Genomic DNA, 19,811 nt, shown 5'->3' with positions numbered 1-19,811 from the left:
TACAGACTCACCTGAGAGAGACAGGGTCTACAGACTCACCTGAGAGAGACAGGGTCTACAGACTCACCTGAGAGAGGCAGGGTCTACAGACTCACCTCAGAGAGACAGGGTCTACAGACTCACCTGAGAGAGACAGGGTCTACAGACTCACCTGAGAGAGACAGGGTCTACAGAGAGACAGGGTCTACAGACTCACCTGAGAGAGGCAGGGTCTACAGACTCACCTGAGAGAGGCAGGGTCTACAGACTCACCTCAGAGAGACAGGGTCTACAGACTCACCTGAGAGAGGCAGGGTCTACAGACTCACCTGAGAGGAGACAGGGTCTACAGACTCACCTGAGAGAGACAGGGTCTACAGACTCACCTGAGAGAGACGGGGTCTACAGACTCACCTGAGAGAGGCAGGGTCTACAGAGAGACAGGGTCTATGGACTCACCTGAGAGAGGAAGGGTCTACAGAGAGACAGGGTCTACGGACTCACCTGAGAGAGGCAGGGTCTACGGACTCACCTGAGAGAGACAGGGTCTACAGACTCACCTGAGAGAGACAGGGTCTACAGACTCACCTGAGTGAGGCAGGGTATCCTGGTCGTAGAGCTTAAAGTTGTGTTGGCAGCCTGCCTCCTTCTGAGCTCTCTCTCTAGCCAGTTCTGAAGGATCCTTGTTGAAGCGCTCTGCGTTCATCAGCCCCAGATCAGTGTACCAGCGGTAGCGGTGAGGATCTCAGCCTGCCGTCACTGACGTTGAACCAGAAAACCAAAACATCAGCTGTTAGCTGTTAGCACACATAGCTCACAGCTCCTCATATCTGTTAGAACAACAGCTGTGCACGTGCATGACAACCCAAACAAAAATAAACAACGCAATACAGCTATAGATACAAATAGAGAAATAATATTACAAATATAGTTTTGGGAGTCTCATTTGACCATTTGTCAGACCGGTTCCTCTCAATCAGTCACTATTCCTTTTCGCTGGTTTGAATCTTAAACATTGTATTTTTTGACATTTCCAAAATATGTGTGCATGGTTGGCCTCTGATTCTCCACATTCTCTCCAGCACAGAGGGTTTGTATTTAGGTATTTACTCTGAATCTTAGGTGTGAAATCTGATCAAATGTTTCCATGAGTATTCTCTCCATGTCCGTGAGTTGGCTGATGATGTTTCTTCCACATGTTTCCCATTTCCCTTTTCTATATTTAGTTGAAGGTTTATTTGTGGACAATACTTTGTATAGAGCAGGTATGATTCTGACTTTGGTTTGTTCCAGATAGTTTGTTCCAGATATTTGGAGCATAATAACTGAAGCTGTTTCTCCATGTTCAGGAACTCCCATCCCCCGAGTATTATTTTCTCAGCTCTGTGATAAAAAATCACAATTTTTAAATAAATATTCCATTTGTGTAAAATGTAAAAAAAAGATTTGAAAAAAGGTTGTAATGCAGTATATCTGAAATAATGAAATTAGAAGGTGTTTGACTATGTGTATGTGCAGTGGCGGCCGACCCATAGGGGCGCTAGGGGCGCCGCCCCCCCTCTTCCCACATTAAAAAAAAAAAAAAAAAAAAAAAAAAAAAATATATATATTTAAAAAATATATTTTTTATTTTTATTTTTATTTTTAATAAACAAGGTAAATATTATATAATTGGTATCAGTAAAATGTATAATCTACAATAAAATCTCGTTTAAAATTGTGTTACGATGTCTAAAGTTACTGATAAGTCACATGTTTCCTGCCTGGCCTTGCCCGTGTATCATTACTCCCTCTCGTCTGGGCGCTAGCACAGCGCCCAGACGAGAGTGCAGCAAGTGCAGCAGAAGCCAACTGTTGCTATCTTTAAACTATGCCGCCGAAACATAATTTCAGCCAATCAGCGTCGTCAAATCTGATGGTCACAGGGCTCCTAGGTCAGCGCCCGGTGCAGTCTGTGAGTTGTTTGGACTCGTATCCAAGGAGACAAAACAGGAAGCTGTCATACACTCTGGAAGCTACCATTAGCAGCTAATAAAAATCAATCAATCAATCATTTTTTCAAAGTGACAGACACATTGGATTAACCTTCAGCTGCGTTTTTCTCGTTTTTGATCAGAATTGTTATTCTGCAAAAGGTGAGCATATCTCCGTGTTTTGCTACCTAAAGCTACGTCGTGTGATGTCTGTATTTGCTTCCCCTGTCGCGAGTTGTGATCGCTCAGTGATGATACTTATATTTGTTTGTGCATATCCGATAAGTATATCGATTGATTTATACCTAGAGTGCGTTAGCATTTTTTCGCTCAGGGCTCATTTAGACGCTTCTTGTGAGACTTGTGTTTTGTTTCGGTAAACATGGTTCATATCATCAGTTAGCTGCGTTTCCTCTGAGTAGGACACATGAATAGTTTATTACATTTTAAGAAGCCCTGAGACACAGTTTCGTGAGAAAAAAAAACGGGGGAAAAAAGCCCCTTAACAGGTTAAATGGAAATTAAATCATTTTAAGTAATTTTGAGTGTTCTCAAAGCCCCGGTGTTCTGCAGGTTGTGTGGGCCTACTGTACTGTTGCACAGTTTATGCTGTAGAAACTATGTCCAGGACAAGGTGTTTGGAAGTTTTGGAAGATTCATAGCTAACCACACTGAAGTTATGGAGGTATTGATCAGTCTTCTCATATGTTTAAGCCTCAAATTGTCCTTCCCCCCCCCCTCTAACATCACCAGAAGTCATAATTTAGGGGGTCTTTTCTCAACAAAAAGAAATTACCCGGGGGAACATCCCCCCGGATCCCCCTAGTATTGTTTGATCACCATTTCCACAGCCCCACCTAAAATATTTTCCACCAGCCGCCACTGTGTATGTGTATATGTGTATATGTGTATATGTGTGTATGTGTGTATGTGTATATGTGTATATGTGTGTATGTGTATATGTGCGAGTATGTAGGTGTTTATGTATATGTGCATATATGTATATATGTGTGTGTGTGTGTGTGTGTGTGTGTGTGTGTGTGTGTATGTATGTGTGTATGTACATATGTGTATATGTATATATGTCAAAGCAGACATAAACAGATTAATAATAATAATAGCAATAATAATTAATAATAATGATATTTATTGTAGATTATAGATTATAAATAAATCATTTAGGGACAAGAGGGTGAGATTAAATAAATGATACTTCTTCTCACTCCTTTTCGAACACTAGATGAGGGACTGTTTATGTTGCTAATGCTGTTGTTGTAAATGCCATTTTTTTGTTTTGATTTCTCTTACATGACTATGCACTGCAACATTTTTTTTGTTTTGTAATTATTTATTTTACTTGTTCGAAATAAAATGTATCACTCAATCAATCAATGAAATAAAGTCAAAGTATAATATGTCAGAAAGATGAAGAGTGCTTTTTAAACACACAGATTGTTTGTTTGGCACAGAGCTCACGGTAAAATATCCTTATTACTTATCGTATCTGGACAAACAATATATCGATTAGCAAGCTGAGATTCCACAGATTCCAGAAATATAAGTATCATTACTGACCGATCAGAACTCGCGACATGAGAAGCTAACACAGACATCACACCACGTAGCATTAGGTAGCCAACACGGCAATATGTCTTACCTTTGTTGTTTTCTGATCAAAAGTTGATCAAAATGATAGCTCCCAGAGTGTATCGCAGCTTCCGGTTCCGGGGCAATGGGTAATGTTTAGATGGATTTTAGGAACTTCCCTTCGATTCTATTGGCTCTAACGGTTAAAAAGAGGTGTCAACCATCAAAATCGACCAATGGGTTCCAGAGATATGGAAAATGCACCCAAATGACCCCAGAGGTGGTTTCTTTCTCCTAAACCTCTCTAAAAAGGTCAAATGTCACTTGTTTTGCATCAATCTTGATACAGGGTACTTATTATGTTATGGTTTGGATTCCTAAAGCTTATAGTCTACTATCCCATCATCCAAGGGTGGTTTTCACTATAAGTAAAAAAGGATTTTTGGACGGACACTATAATTTACATTTTTGTACTATGTTCAATCTGAATTTTCTTTAAAATAAAAAACATCTATATTGATTCTGACACTTCTACATCCAACTCACAGGTTTATCATTACTTTGAGAATAAAGATTATTAATGTAACCCTTTTAGAAGGGAAGATATGGTCATTTGTTCTGGGCATGTCATTTTCGAGCCTGAGACCTGAAAAACAGGCTCAGGGCTTAACAGGTTCAATGTGTCTCAACCACAGACCTTATTTCGAGCTATTTTCCAAAATCCTATGGAGAAATTGCATTGATTTTTTGTCTAGGGAACCGGAAGAAGCTTACTTCCGGGTTTTAGGACGCGTCACTGTGGCACTCTATTACAATATCCACTGTCTACTGTTACGGAAGAAAAGGAGTGTTCATAATAAAGAATCCTTTTACCGTAGTTTCATAGAATAAAAAGTCTGGGACTGAAACAGCTTTTTGACCGAGAGCTTTGCCTCAAAGAATCTGGACTCATTGAGACGGCTATGTTTTAGTTTTAAGGCTTAATATGAAGTTCAAAGATGGGCAATGAGATATGTAAGACAGAGATGTACCCAGGCCAAACTGTTGACATCATGCAAGCAAAGTATGGGCCAGACAGTGGATTGATACTGTGGGTTTCCAAGCGGAGGCTAATTGAGTAAATCAAAGATCGAAAAGTTAGAAGAAAGAGAGAGAGAAAAGGAGAGAGAGAGAGAGAGAGAGAGAGAGAGAGAGAGAGAGAGAGAGAGAGAGAGAGAGAGAGAGAGAGAGAGAGAGAGAGAGAGAGAATGAATGTTTGTGTTGTTTCCATCTGCAGTTTGTTACCTTGATGAAATGAAACTTACTGTCATACTGGTTTAAATGTTAAATATGAATATACTACATTAACGATTGTAATTAATTAATTAGAGAGCTGACATGTATTTAATGTGATGACAGAATGACGGACTTTAAAAACACATTTCTTAAAAACACATTCTGACATTAAACCCTCCATTTGACCCTAATCCTCTTCCGTAGTTTATTTAGTCTTTGACTGCGTCTTGATTATAAACTAGAGATACCCGGCAGTCCTGTGTCTCGTGGCGCTCCATGTTTCTGTTTCTGAGACATGTTTAAATCAGAGACAGTCTGATACCGATATATTCAGTCTTGTTTACTATTAAAAAACAATGAGATGCAAAAAAGTTCTGGTCTCCCAGCTGTGATAAAAAAACACATTTTTAAAATAAATATCCAATTTGTGTCAAATGTAAAAAAACGGTTTGAAAAAGGTTGAAATGCAGTATCTCTGAAATAATGAAATGAAGTCAAAGTATAATATGTCAGAAAGATGAGTGCTCTTGAAAGACAGATCGTTTGCACATTGAGAGAACTTTAAAGTGTGTGAGTCAAGTGAAGAGCTCCAGGAAGTAAAGACATCAACGTCGCCTCTTCTGCTTTATTTCATTAATTGATTACAAAAGTTAAAATAAAAGCCTCAAAACACAAAATAAATCCGAGATGTTCCGACACACATTGTAGTAAAATAAATAAAGATAATAAGCAGGGAAGTGCAAAATGATTATTACAAAGATCACAGTGTATACAGACAGACGCCTGCGTACTAATACTTGTAAAGTACTTCTCTTGTTGTTATCAAACCAAAGACTTGAGTTAGTAATTAAATAAATGTTCTCTGGGGAATAGTTCTTGCTACACAACACAATGCAGCAACATTAAATATGGATAATGATATGCTTTACTTTGAACACTCACAGCTGTCTTTCTGCTTCAAGGCGTATGGAGGATGTGATATGTTCAGGCACTGAGCTAGACGACAGAAACCAGTGCTTGGTCTAGAAAGGTGATGTTTGAGCGCTGCGTTCACACGAGCCGCGCAGTTACACGTGAAGTGAATGCAAAGAAACGGGTAGAGGAAGCGTTCAGGCCTCTTTATTCAAATTCTCACGACGCTGTCTCTTAGAGCCAATCAGTGGTGAGGATCTCAGCCTGTCGTCACTGATGGAGGGGAATTAGAAACCAAAAAGCAGCCGTTAGCCGTTAGCACACCTCATATCTGCTCAGAAACTGGAGGAAGGTTCTGAATGTACAAACCCCAGACTGTCTGTGGAGGATACGGTCTGTCTTTCTGTCTGCAGGACGGGACTGAGAGTGTGGAGGAGCTGTTAGCTTAGCCTGACCAGAAGCACTTTAAAGTGTCTCGTAAGCACACTCTCCAAAAGCATTCATTCATGTTTTTACTACAGTGTGATGTTATTTCGGCATCATCTTGATCCCTGTGTTACAATCAAATCACAGCAAACGTCTTATTGTTGTGGTTCTATCTACACGTCTACATCTAACGAGTCACGTTAGTTGGGCTTCTTTGCGTCCGCTGTGAACGCACCTTAAGACTTGAGGAACCGGTTCTCGGCCTCTTTAATGATTTGTTTCCCAAAAGGTTGTGATTTTTTGTTCTAAACTATTGATTTAAAGTGGTTACCCTTCAGATTTCTGCCAGCTGCGTTTAAGGTGCATGCAGTCATTCTTACGCTTCAGTGCAACATGTATTCATCAACAGAAGCCTCATCCCTTCATAACAAGGACAAATGCAGAATAGAGAAAAAGTCGTTTTGAATGTCGGGAATTTACGTCGTCAACTAATCGGAAAGGAGTCGCTAAAAGCAGAAGCTAAGGGTTGATTTGAAGTTCCTGAAGTTTCTGAGTCTCAGGCGGTCAGAAATGTTTCTTCAGAGCGTCTCCGTCGGCCAATCCCGTCCCGAGGAACATGGAGACATTCAGACGTGTCCGGAGACATCCACTGATCAGCTGATCGTCTCTACATCCAGTAGTTATTGACCAGCAGCATCAACCCGTTTGCTGCAGGACCAAAAGAAAAGGGTTTAAGCGTCACTCAGACATGAGAGAAGGTGTAGAGCGCCTGCTGCCCTGTGAGGAGGAGAGGAGTATCTGTGAAGGGTTAGCGTGGAGTCAGCAGCAGCTAAATAAACATTCAAAACAACAACTTTCTCCAGTGCGAGGAAACCATGTGCGTGCATATGTTAGTAGAAATAGAAACACATGAAGAAACCTAAATGTTAGTTTGTATTACTCCAAGAAGGGACAATGCACATTCAAATGAGCACTTGATCATGTAAACGATCGATGCCGGTAGAAGAAAACATGCACAAGAATAGAGCAAAACACAAAGAACTCTGTTATCCCTCCCACACCGATTATATGGCTGTCTTCTTGATTGTTCTGTATCTCTGTTGTTATGGTTACTGTTAAGGAATAATTCTTCTAGATATCTAACCTTTTGCTCTGTGACGTTTTATGATCTACTCTGACGTCTGTTATCTCCTTTAAGGAAAGGCCTTGGTGCCATATGTGTTGTTGTCACCAGTGTGTGACCGGTCAACTTGTCTGGCACGAATGGTAATTGTTGTGAGAACGCTGAGGCACTTCTTTATCGGTGTTTGTGGACTCTAAGATGTGAAATCTTCGAGTCCATGAGCGTCGGACGCAGGTGGCTCAGTGTTCCCAGCTGTTTAGTCTACTCCTTCAGAGATGTTGATTTCTCTCTGTGAACCTGTTAAAAGGTCTAGCATAGAGAGAGGCTCTTCAGAATTGACGTGGCAACTCTACCGTGAAGTCAGAACCTCTGACTCTTTGATTTGTGATGTGAATCCTCCGGCCGAATACTCTGAATAAACCCATCAGTGTTTGACATCAAAGCTCCAACTCTCACCGTGTCTCCTTCCTGAGTCGGTGACTCCATGCATTGCTACACAGAAGTTTCCTCCACAAGTACAGTAACCAAGTATTAGTACTTCCCCCTCTGGTAGTTTATTAGACATGTATGAACACACAGACTCACCTTCACACACAGGCAGCCGGTCCATCCAGCCCTCGCTGCCACACAGGATGGTGACGATGGAATCTGGTTCTCCAACCAAATCATAACTAATAAGAGAAATAAGAAAAATAACGTATTTGTTTTTGAGCAGATGTTTTTCCATTTAACCTGTTAAGAACAAATGACCATATCTTCACTTCTAAAAGAGTTAAATTAATAATCTTTTTTCTCAAAGTAATGATAAACCTGTGAGTTGGATGTAGAAAAGTCAGAATCAATATAGATTTTTCATATTTTAAAGTAAATTCAGATTGAACATAGCAAAAAACTGTAAATTATAGTGTCCGTCCAAAAAAAACATTACTTATAGTGAAACCCACCCTTGAATGATGGGATAGTAGACTAAAAGCTTTAGGAATCCAAACTATAACATATAATAAGTACCCTGTATCAAGATTGATGCAAAACAAGTGGCATTTGACCTTTTTAGAGAGGTTTAGGAGAAAAGAAACCTGTATGGGGTCACTTGGGTGGATTTTGGTGTATTTGCCGTTTCTCTGGAACCCATTGGTCGATTTTGGTGATTGACATATTTTTTGAACCGTTAGAGCCAATAGAATCGAAGGGGAAGTTCCACATACACACACACGTTACCATTGAGAAGTGAGAGCTATGCGCACGCAGTCGAAAGCTATGTTAGGCTCTGAAAACTGAAACCTAGGCTCAAACTAGTATGAAGATGGATTATCAGAAATCATTTCAAAGTGACACAGACACATTGGATTAACCTTCAGCAGCGTGTTTATCGTTTTGATGCCATTGAACACAACTTTTGATCAGAAACAGCAAAAGGTAAGACAATTTGGCCGTGTTTCCTCCCTAAAGCTACGTTGTGTGATGTCTGTGTTCGCTTCCCCTGTCGCGAGTTTTGATCGCTCAGTGATGATACTTATATTTCTATGGAATCTCAGCTTGCTAATCGATATCTTGTTTGTGCAGATCCGATAAGTAATAAGGGTATTTTATCGTGAGTTCTGTGTATTTAAAGTGTTAGAATCTTTTCGCTCAGGGCTCATTTAGACGCTTCTTGTGAGACTTGTGTTTTGTTTCGGTACAAATGGTTCATATCGTCAGATAGCTGAGTTTCTTCCCGTTAGGTGGGTATGAAACATTAATAGGTTTTTCCCTGAGTCACAGTTTCGTGAAAAAAAGAAAAATCCCCATAGCCCCCGCCTAACAGGTTAACAACCCTGAACATTCAGAGAGCATATTGTGCTTAACCTCTACCTGGTTTAGGGGTGCAACAACTAATCGACTTAATCCATTAAAATCCATGACCAAATTAGTTGCCAACTAATTCAGTCGTCGATTCGTTGGTGACGTCATCACGTGTGTTTTACGTTAAGCTCCAACGTTATCGGTCTTTTTATCGGTACTGCCTGGAGACATTTAAAACATATATGTCATATGTATTATTGCTAAATAAACATTATACCGCAGTCTTAGTGTCGCCAACTCGTTTCTAATATGCAAAAACACAAAAAAATGCGTCTATGATGTATTTTCGATCTTTCCAATCCAGACGAGATGTCTCTCTCCGTCTGTGTGCGAGGGGGCGGTTTACACACTCTGCTACATGATGCATGCAACACACTGCTACATGATGCATGCAACACACTGCTACATGATGCATGCAACACACTGCTACATGATGCATGCAACACACTGCTACATGATGCATGCAACACACTGCTACATGATGCATGCAACACTGCTACATGATGCATGCAACACACTGCTACATGATGCATGCAACACACTACTACATGATGCATGCAACACACTGCTACATGATGCATGCAACACACTGCTACATGATGCATGCAACACTGCTACATGATGCATGCAACACACTGCTACATGATGCATGCCATACACTGCTACATGATGCATGCAACACACTGCTACATGATGCATGCAACAAACTGCTACATGATGCATGCAACACACTGCTACATGATGCATGCAACACACTGCTACATGATGCATGCAACACACTGCTACATGATGCATGCAACAAACTGCTACATGATGCATGCAACAAACTGCTACATGATGCATGCAACACACTGCTACATGATGCATGCAACACACTGCTACATGATGCTACATGATGCATGCAACACACTGCTACATGATGCATGCAACACACTGCTACATGATGCATGCCATACACTGCTACATGATGCATGCAACACACTGCTACATGATGCATGCAACAAACTGCTACATGATGCATGCAACAAACTGCTACATGATGCATGCCATACACTGCTACATGATGCATGCAACACACTGCTACATGATGCATGCAACACACTGCTACATGATGCATGCAACAAACTGCTACATGATGCATGCAACACACTGCTACATGATGCATGCAACACACTGCTACATGATGCATGCAACACACTGCTACATGATGCATGCAACACACTGCAGGGATGGCGGAGAGAACGCGCTCCGAGGTGTGGTTAAATGTTACCCGTCTCGATGTGGACAATGCTCGTTACCTAAAGTGTAATAAGAGTTCAGCATGTCAGGGCGGTAACACGAGCAATCTGTCTAAACATTTAGCAAAAGTGCTCCACGTTCAGACGGAGGAATGCACCGGGTTCGACTGTCTCTCTAGCAGCTCTGTAGCCCCGTCCACGAGTAACGTTTCCACGTTAGCAACACACAGAGTTAACACAATGATACAAACATGGGTTAATGATTAGAGGTAACTGAGTTATTGATTTTGTTAAAGTTTCAGCTATTCTGTTCACAGTTCTGTCATCACATTATTTAATACCATTTGTTAAAACATTGTTGTTTCTTTTGATGTGAAATATTATTTATTTAATTTAAATAAAAAGCAATGTTAATTTTGTTCACAATTTGTTAATTTTGTTCACAATTTGTTAATTTTGTTCACAATTTGTTTAGTTAATTTAATAATATTTGTATTTTTGAATCAAGTATTCATCTTTATTGTCTTCATTGTTAGTTTCCACATGCCTAAAACAACCTCAAGCTAAATCTAAAAGTTGTAATAAGAGCGTTTGAGACATTTTGCAAGGCATAATAGTCCGAATAGTCGATTAATCGTTTCATTAATCGATAGATTAATCGATTATCAAATTAGTCGTTTGTTGCAGCCCTAACCTGGTTGCATTTAAATTATAATTAAAATGAACAATGATCGTGTTTAATCTATGTATAAATAGGGCTGGGCGGTACGACAAAAAAACTCATATCACGGTATTTTTCCAAATTATAACGGCATCACGTATTTATTTGTGGTTCAATGATTGGAAATGTATTTGCATTTAAAGGTTTTGTCCCCACAAAGAAACCCCTGATCAGTGCAACAGCTGCAACATGCTAATTGTGCGTACAACACAACAACAACAACAACAACAACAACAACAGCCCTCTATCTCCAGTTCTTCAGAATCAGAATCAGGTTTATCTCCAGGTAGGTTGACACGTACGAGGAATTTGACTTGATGTCGTGGTGCATACATCAAAGTAAAAACTGTTTTTAAAACACAGATAGAGAACTATTTTACGAAAACTATAATAACATAAAAAAATATAGCAGTATTTACATTGAAATGGATTTGGAATCAAATGTAAAATATTCAGTGTGCATCTGCAGCTTCACATGTTCTGCTGCTACGCTTGGCGCTGTCCCCCAGCATGCATTTCAGCGGTGCGACAGTGAAAGGAGTTTTATTTTGTGTTGCCATGAGTTAGTCTCTCTGCGTTTGTGCGCTGGGCTAATGCTCATGCTAATAATGCTAATGCGAGCAAATAAAATGGCGGCTTCACAAAACTTTTGGGAGTTTTACGGGGCGTGGTTTGCAATCCGCCCAGCCAATCAGAAATGGGAACCTTTTTCTCCCACGAAAGTACCTGCTCTCTAGCAGGGACGGAAAAGGGGGTGGAAAGGTTCTCATGAACTAATTTCTAGTTCCGGATGTTTTTGGTGTGAACGTGACATTTCGGAACAATACTGGGAAAAGTACTCCGGTGTGAAAGCGCCTAAGGATATCATTCGGTATGAAGTTCGGTATAAAGTTCGGTATGAAGTTCGGTATAAAGTTCGGTATAAAGTTCGGTATGAAGTTCGGTATGAAGTTCGGTATGAAGTTCGGTATGAAGTTCGGTATAAAGTTCGGTATAAAGTTCGGTATGAAGCGGTATGCCCCCAGCACTATGTGTAAAGTATCCTGTGTTTATTTATATATTTTTTATTGAAATAGTAGGTTGGTAGTAAGTTATTCTCTATATTTTATTCTGTGCGTTCCTTACATACTCTGCTGTTCATATGTATATATTTAGTGTCTATTTGTCCTTTTCTTTGGTATTTTATTTTGTATTTTATTATAGTTTTGACTCATGTGCAATGCCTTGTAAACTCGCTGCTGGAACAACACAATTGTCATATTAGGGATCAAAACAAATACATCTAATTTTTGTATTTGAATGACATTTTAACTTGTGCATCGCTTCTCAACATCTAATCATCCTATATTTATATTTGTTAAGTAGTAAGTTGGTCTATTATATTCCAATTTATTCTGTATGCTATATATCAGTGACCATCAACTGGTGGCCCGGGGGCCACATCCGGCCCGCCAGACATTCTCATCCGGCCCGCACGGCGGGGGTGACTGTGGCGTTGGCGGAGTGGTTAGTGCGTTCGCCCCCCACTGAAAATCGCTGGCCCCCGAAAGACTCACCCAGGGTCGCAGGTGACTTCCAGTTTGTCTCCAAACTGAATCCCCCCAGAATAATCCACTTGTCCATTTGGCACGTCTCCAATAGCACCACAGGACTTCCCTTAACAAACAACAACAGAAAAACCCCTTAGGATTAAATTCATCCCTTAAACATTTCTGGATATCTGTGTTTCAGAGTGTAGGAATACTCTTACAGTAAAAGTCCTGCATTCAGAATGTTACTCAAGTAAAAGTAGAAGTACTCAGGTCTTGTTCTTGAGTAAAAGTAGAAGTACTCAGATCTGGTACTTGAGTAAAAGTAGAAGTACTCAGATCTGGTACTTGAGTAAAAGTAGAAGTACTCAGATCTTGTACTTGAGTAAAAGTAGAAGTACTGAGATCTTGTACTTGAGTAAAAGTAGAAGTACCAGAGTGTAGGAATACTCTGTTACAGTAAAAGTCCTGCATTCAAAATGTTCCTCAAGTAAAAGTAGTAAAGTATTCTCATCAAAATATAGTGAAAGTAGCGACAGTAAAAGTAGTCATTGTGCAGATTGGTCCATTTCAGAATAATATATATGATATGTTTTATAATGATTGATCATGAAAGTGTTCTCAAAGCTGGTAAAGGTGCAGCTAGTTTGAATGACTTTGTATACTGCAGGGTAGCTTGTGGATTTACTCCAGGTGGAACTAAAGTCTGATTTAACACTTGATTATATTTCACATCATTCATCCACATCTGTGAATGAATGATGTATTAAATAAATGTAGTGGAGGAAAAGTACACCATGTACCTCTGAACTGTAGTGGAGTAGAAGTACACATTAACATAACATTTAAATACTCAGATAAAGTACAAGTACCTCAAAATGGTACTTGAGTAAATGTACTTAGTTACTTTACACCTCTGTATATCGCTAACTGGTACTGGATATGTATTTTGTGAATTGTGTAATTTGTAGTTTAATCTCTTAATATTTGTATGCATGCTTCTTAAGAACTACTAAGCTGTCTTTGGCTCTTTCTGCTGTAACAAATGTAAATGTCCTCCTCTGTGGGACGAGTAAAGGTATTGTACCGCTACGTGTAAATAAAATACTAATACTCACTTTCACATGTCATCCTCAAAGGGCTCCAGGCTCCAGCAGTACAGGTGATGGATGCAGATCCTCCAACAGACTCGTAGCCAACATTACAAGCAAACGTAACTTTTATCCCCTCGGGGAAAGTTTGTAAAAGTATGTCGTCCCCCTTCAGATCCATGTTGGCTCCTCCCACAGGTCTGGAGCAGTCCTGAGCTGGGGAGGGAACGTCCAGAAGTTGATGTGTAATGTAGAATCAAAACAGGACTAATGTCATATCTGCAGCGAGATTATAACCACTGACCTTGAGCTGAAAGGAAAAGGCCAACAGAGGTCAGGAGCAGGAGGAAGGAGGCCGTAAGAAGTAGAAAGTACAGGTATTTGGGTTCAACATGTAAGAAGTAGAAAGTACAGGTATTTGTGTTCAACATGTAAGAAGTAGAAAGTACAGGTATTTGGGTTCAACATGTAAGAAGTAGAAAGTACAGGTATTTGGGTTCAACATGTAAGAAGTAGAAAGTACAGGTATTTGTGTTCAACATGTAAGAAGTAGAAAGTACAGGTATTTGTGTTCAACATGTAAGAAGTAGAAAGTACAGGTATTTGTGTTCAACATGTAAGAAGTAGAAAGTACAGGTATTTGTGTTCAACATGTAAGAAGTAGAAAGTACAGGTATTTGGGTTCAAAATGTAAGAAGTAGAAAGTACAGGTATTTGTGTTCAACATGTAAGAAGTAGAAAGTACAGGTATTTGTGTTCAACATGTAAGAAGTAGAAAGTACAGGTATTTGTGTTCAAAATGTAAGAAGTCAAAGTAAAAAGTCGTCAGAAAAATAAGTAGTGGAGTAAAGTACTGATACCAGAAAAATGTACTTAAGTACAGTAACAAAGCATTTGTACTTCCCCCTCTGGTCGTTTATTAGACATGTATGAACACACAGACTCACCTTCACACACAGGCAGCCGGTCCATCCAGCCCTCGCTGCCACACAGGATGATCGAATTTCCAACCAAAAGATAACTAATAAGAGAAACAAGAAAAAAAAACGTATTTGTTTTTGAGCAGATGTTTTTCCATTTAACCTGTTAAGAACAAATGACTATATCTTAACTTCTAAAAGAGTTAAATTAATAATCTTTTTTCTCAAAGCAATGATAAACCTGTGAGTTGGATGTAGAAAAGTCAGAATCAATATAGATTTTTTATATTTTAAAGTAAATTCAGATTGAACATAGCAAAAAACTGTAAATGATAGTGTCCGTCCAAAAAAAACATTACTTATAGTGAAACCCACCCTTGAATGATGGGTTAGTAGACTAAAAGCTTTAGGAATCCAAACTATAACACATAACTAGAAAATGCATTTCCTGCAGAAAATGCGTGCGAATGCTGTAAACTGTGAACATTTGTGGCTGAATTTAGCTGAAAATGCAGAAAAAGCTGAATATGTTATTAGCTGAATGGTAGCTGCTTTTAGCTACAAAAATGCAGAAAAAGCTTAATATTTAAAAGAAAAGGTTTAAAAAAACATGTATAGCCTTGATGTCCTGAAATAGCTGAATAATGTAATAGTTGAATGGTTTCTGCAGCTGAAAATAGGCTGAAGGAGTTAAATATCAGATGTAAGTGAATGAATTTGTATTAAGATGAGAAAAGAAAGTAAAAAGGCTTGGGAAAGCAGCAGAATATTTGAACTACAAACTTTTGAACTAACTTGATGGTGAATTATCTGTCGCCATGGCAACGGCATTTGATGACACCCCATAATACGCTTAGATGTGGCTGCATCGTTACCAAACCTGTGAATTTTGGGCCATTTCGAGCATTTTCACTGAAATTATGAGAAAACCGTGTTTCATGGTGAGCATTGTGTTGCCATGGCAACGGCATTTTAAGAAATCTCAAAACTGTCCCGTAGATGTGTTCACGGCTGGACTGTTAGCACAAATGTGAAGTTTGAGCACTTTTTGAACATTTTCATAGGAGTTATACATTACATTAGGAGGTTACATTACTCTCTCTCTTCTCTTGATCGCCCTCTCTCTTCTCTTGATCACCCTCTCAATCTTCTATCGCCCTCTCTCTCTTCTCTTGATCGCCCTCTCTCTCTTCTCTCTCTCTTCTCTTGCTCGCCCTCTCTCTCTTCTCTTGATCGCCCTCTCTCTTCTCTTGATCGCCCTCTCTCTCTTCTCTTGATCGGCCTCTCTCTCTTCTCTCTCTCTTCTCTTGCTCACTCTCTCTCTCTTCTCTTGATCACCCCCTCTCTTCTCTTGATCGCCCTCTCTCTCTCTCCTCTTGATCGCCCTCTCTCTCTCTTCTCTTGATCGCCCTCTCTCTCTTCTCTTGATCACCCTCTCACTCTTCTATCACCCTCTCTCTCTTCTCTTGATCGCCCTCTCTCCTCTTGATCGCCCTCTCTCTCTTCTATCACCCTCTCAGTCTTCTATCACCCTCTCTCTCTTCTCTTGATTGCCCTCTCTCTCTCCTCTTGATCGCCCTCTCTCTCTCCTCTTGATCGCCCTCTCTCTCTCCTCTTGATCGCCCTCTCTCTCTCCTCTTGATCGCTCACTCTCTCTCCTCTTGATCACTCTCTCCTCTTGATCGCCCTCTCCTTGATCACCCTCTCTCTCTTCTCTTGATCACCCTCTCTCTCTTCTCTTTATCGCCCTCTCTCTCTCTTCTCTTGATCGCCCTCTCTCTCTCCTCTTGATTGCCCTCTCTCTTCTCTTGATCACCCTATCACTCTTCTATCACCCTCTCTCTCTTCTCTTGATGTGTCTGTGAGAGAGAGGGAGAGTGTGTGTGTGTGAGAGAGAGAGAGAGAGAGAGAATTGTTACAGCTCAAATGCATTGCAATGACTTCCATGTTAAAAAAAGACTTTAAAAAGCTGAATGTTTTAAAAAGTATAACATATTTTGAAAAAGTTGAAAGTTTCCCCATCATGTGCTGAAAAGGCTGAATAGTTTGATATTTGAATGGTTCCTGCAGCTGAAATTAGGCTCAAGGAGTTAAATAAAGATATTAAATGTAAGTAGTAGTGAATGAATGTTTACAAACACCTGTGTGTGTAAACCCAGAGATGAAAGGTTACCATGGTGACGACTTATGACGATTGACCAACTACAGCACTGAGTCCCATTAAGAATGCATTGAGGATTATATCTGACAATTTTGCCACCTGTTCAAAAACTATGGCTCCTATCAAAAAATGACCAGACCGTGAGCATCAGGGAACCCCAATGAACTGATAAATGTTTTTTTCTTTGGTTTTGTGTGTAAAATGTTGAGATGGGAGCAATTTGTCTAAAGCAGGGGTCGGCAACCTTTCTGATATGAAGTGCCATTCTAAAAAAAATGTTTTATCAGCGTGCCGACGATCGTGAATTATCAACGGGACGAAAACACTCGTGAAAATTGATGTTTAAAACTCAGTTAATGCTCATTCACTGGCGCTTCCACAAACAACAACCAACATAATTGTTACATTCAAATGAAGTAGCCTACATTATTCAAGTTTACATTAACTTTGGATAATAACATGGGAGAAATGAGCGGAAGCGCTCTCTTTTCCTCTCTCCCCCTCTCTCTCTCCTGACAGCCTGTCAGTATCTCATGCAGCTCACTGATCCAGTAATGAGTGACAGTGAAGAATAAATATATGTATAACTAGTTCCAAAGGTAGATAAAATAGCTAAGTGTGTTAGGTCTAACTCTTGTGTGTTCTGCTCCGCTCACCGGTCCGTCACAGCGGGTGGAGCTGCAGGATTTCTGCTTCACACACGTTGCATCGCTATTTTATTGTCATTTTCGGACACCTTAAAATACTGCCAGACTGGTGAAGCCATTTTTTTGCGAGCTTGTTTTGCCGCGCACAGAGAAAAGTGTCATGTATGTTACGCCTCGCGATCGGCCTTTTTAGAGAGCACCGATCGATCGGCAGAAAGTGAGTATCGGCCGATATCGATCGCCACGCAAAAACTGGGGCATTTTTACAGCTCCTTATGGGTAATGCAATTTGTGAAGTGCTTTCCTCTGTGGTGAAACGATCAGCCCTGCATTACGGAGGAAAGCGGAAGAAAGTCGCCTGGAGTTAAAGAGAGCGGGGCTGCGTTGCGTGCATGGCTTCCTTCTGCAGGTAACGGGGAGACGCGCTCTGGCGGCGGTCTCGTTCAGGATCCGAAAATAAAATAAATATTTTGTACACTTATTCCACTTATTCCTAGTGTGCCACTGGTTACGGTGCCGCGTGCCATTGGTGGCACGCGTGCCAGGGGTTGCCGACCCCTGGTCTAAAGTGTACTTCTCTCTGTTCTGAAGAAAGTTCCGGAAAGATTTAACATGGGAATCAATTGGGAGCTAGCTGAACTTTTTGTCTCTTCATGCCCTCAAGAGGCATTTTGTTTAATATTTTTTCTTCATATTTTTTTATTTTCCAACCTAGGAGAGGTTTTCCTACGTTTTTTATGAAAAAATATGTCTGAGGAGTGTAGGGTTTGGGAATTATGGCAAGTTTAAAACATTTTTTGAGGAGAATTTGAAGCACCCCTCCACTCTGTTTTGAGATCAAAGCACTCTAGACTTAACGAGCTGCTCCATCCACACTAATGTTAAAATCTGAAAAAGGCCTCTCTACCAAGCTCCAAACTAAGTTAAATATCTCAAAAAGTGTAAAAGATATCAAAAATAAAAATCAATTTTGAATAGCTGAAGGTCTTGTGATCATTTGAAAGTTGGAATGAAGTGTCTAGCTGAAAGTATGTGGAAGGAGTAGCATTTGGCGCAAAGTTTAGGAAAAGAGGATTTGAAGGCATCTCCCATTTACTTCCATGTTAAAAAAAGAGTTTAAAAAGCTGAATATTTCAAAAAGTATAAAATATTTTTTTAAATGTGAAGGTTTCCCATCGATTCCTGAACAGGCTGAATAGTTTAATATTTGAATGGTTTCTGTAGCTGAAAATAAGCTGAAGTTATGGAGTGCCAAATTATTGGCTGAAATAATAATAATAACTAGAAAATGCATTTCCTGCAGAAAATGCGTGCGAATGCTGTAAACTGTGAACATTTGTGGCTGAATTTAGCTGAAAAAGCTGAATATGTTATTAGCTGAATGGTAGCTGCTTTTAGCTACAAAAATGCAGAAAAAGCTTAATATTTAAAAGAAAAGGTTTAAAAAAACATGTATAGCCTTGATGTCCTGAAATAGCTGAATAATGTAATAGTTGAATGGTTTCTGCAGCTGAAAATAGGCTGAAGGAGTTAAATATCAGATGTAAGTAGTAGTGAATACATTTGTATTAAGATGAGAATAGAAAGTAAAAAGGCTTGGGAAAGCAGCAGAATATTTGAACTACAAACTTTTGAACTAACTTGATGGTTAATTATCTGTCGCCATGGCAACGGCATTTGATGACACCCCATAATACGCTTAGATGTGTTGATGGCTGCATCGTTACCAAACCTGTGAAGTTTTGGGCCATTTCGAGCATTTTCACTGAAATTATGAGAAAACCGTGTTTCATGGTGAGCATTGTGTTGCCATGGCAACGGCATTTGAAGAAATCTCAAAATTGTCCCGTAGATGTCTTCACGGCTGGACTGTTAGCACACATGTGAAGTTTGAGCACTTTTTGAACATTTTCATAGGAGTTATACATTACATTAGGAGGTTACATTACTCTCTCTCTTCTCTTGATCGCCCTCTCTCTTCTCTTGATCACCCTCTCAATCTTCTATCGCCCTCTCTCTTCTCTTGATCGCCCTCTCTCTTCTCTCTCTCTTCTCTTGCTCACCCTCTCTCTCTTCTCTTGATCGCCCTCTCTCTCTTCTCTCTCTCTTCTCTTGCTCTTCTCTTGCTCACCCTCTTTCTCTTCTCTTGCTCACCCTCTCTCTCTTCTCTTGATCGCCCTCTCTCTTCTCTTGATCGCCCTCTCTCTCTCCTCTTGATCGCCCTCTCTCTCTCTTCTCTTGATCGCCCTCTCTCTCTTCTCTTGATCACCCTCTCACTCTTCTATCACCCTCTCTCTCTTCTCTTGATCGCCCCTCTCTCTTCTCTTGATCGCCCTCTCTCTCTCCTCTTGATCGCCCTCTCTCTCTCTTCTCTTGATCACCCTCTC

The 19,811-nt window shown here is 40.1% G+C and overlaps 1 protein-coding gene across 1 annotated transcript in view; it reads right to left on the bottom strand.

The window, feature by feature from the left end:
* Positions 1-5,411: 5,411 nt before the first annotated feature.
* Positions 5,412-19,811, bottom strand: part of LOC117499346 (complement factor H-like) — a 38,111-nt gene continuing 23,711 nt past the window's right edge. The window contains exons 6-11 of the mRNA XM_034151688.1: positions 14,644-14,717; positions 14,001-14,006; positions 13,724-13,912; positions 12,633-12,732; positions 7,861-7,946; positions 5,412-6,860 (exon numbers count right to left, since the gene is read on the bottom strand). Of these exons, the coding sequence (XP_034007579.1) occupies positions 6,820-6,860; positions 7,861-7,946; positions 12,633-12,732; positions 13,724-13,912; positions 14,001-14,006; positions 14,644-14,717 (496 nt within the window). The 3' untranslated portion in view covers positions 5,412-6,819. The remainder of the gene's footprint in view (positions 6,861-7,860; positions 7,947-12,632; positions 12,733-13,723; positions 13,913-14,000; positions 14,007-14,643; positions 14,718-19,811) is intronic.

The sequence above is a fragment of the Trematomus bernacchii genome, unplaced genomic scaffold, assembly GCF_902827165.1.
Source record: "Trematomus bernacchii unplaced genomic scaffold, fTreBer1.1, whole genome shotgun sequence".
NCBI classification, from domain to species: Eukaryota; Metazoa; Chordata; class Actinopteri; order Perciformes; family Nototheniidae; genus Trematomus; species Trematomus bernacchii.
Note: the sequence above shows the minus strand (reverse complement) of the source record. Positions and strands in the feature narration are given on the sequence as shown.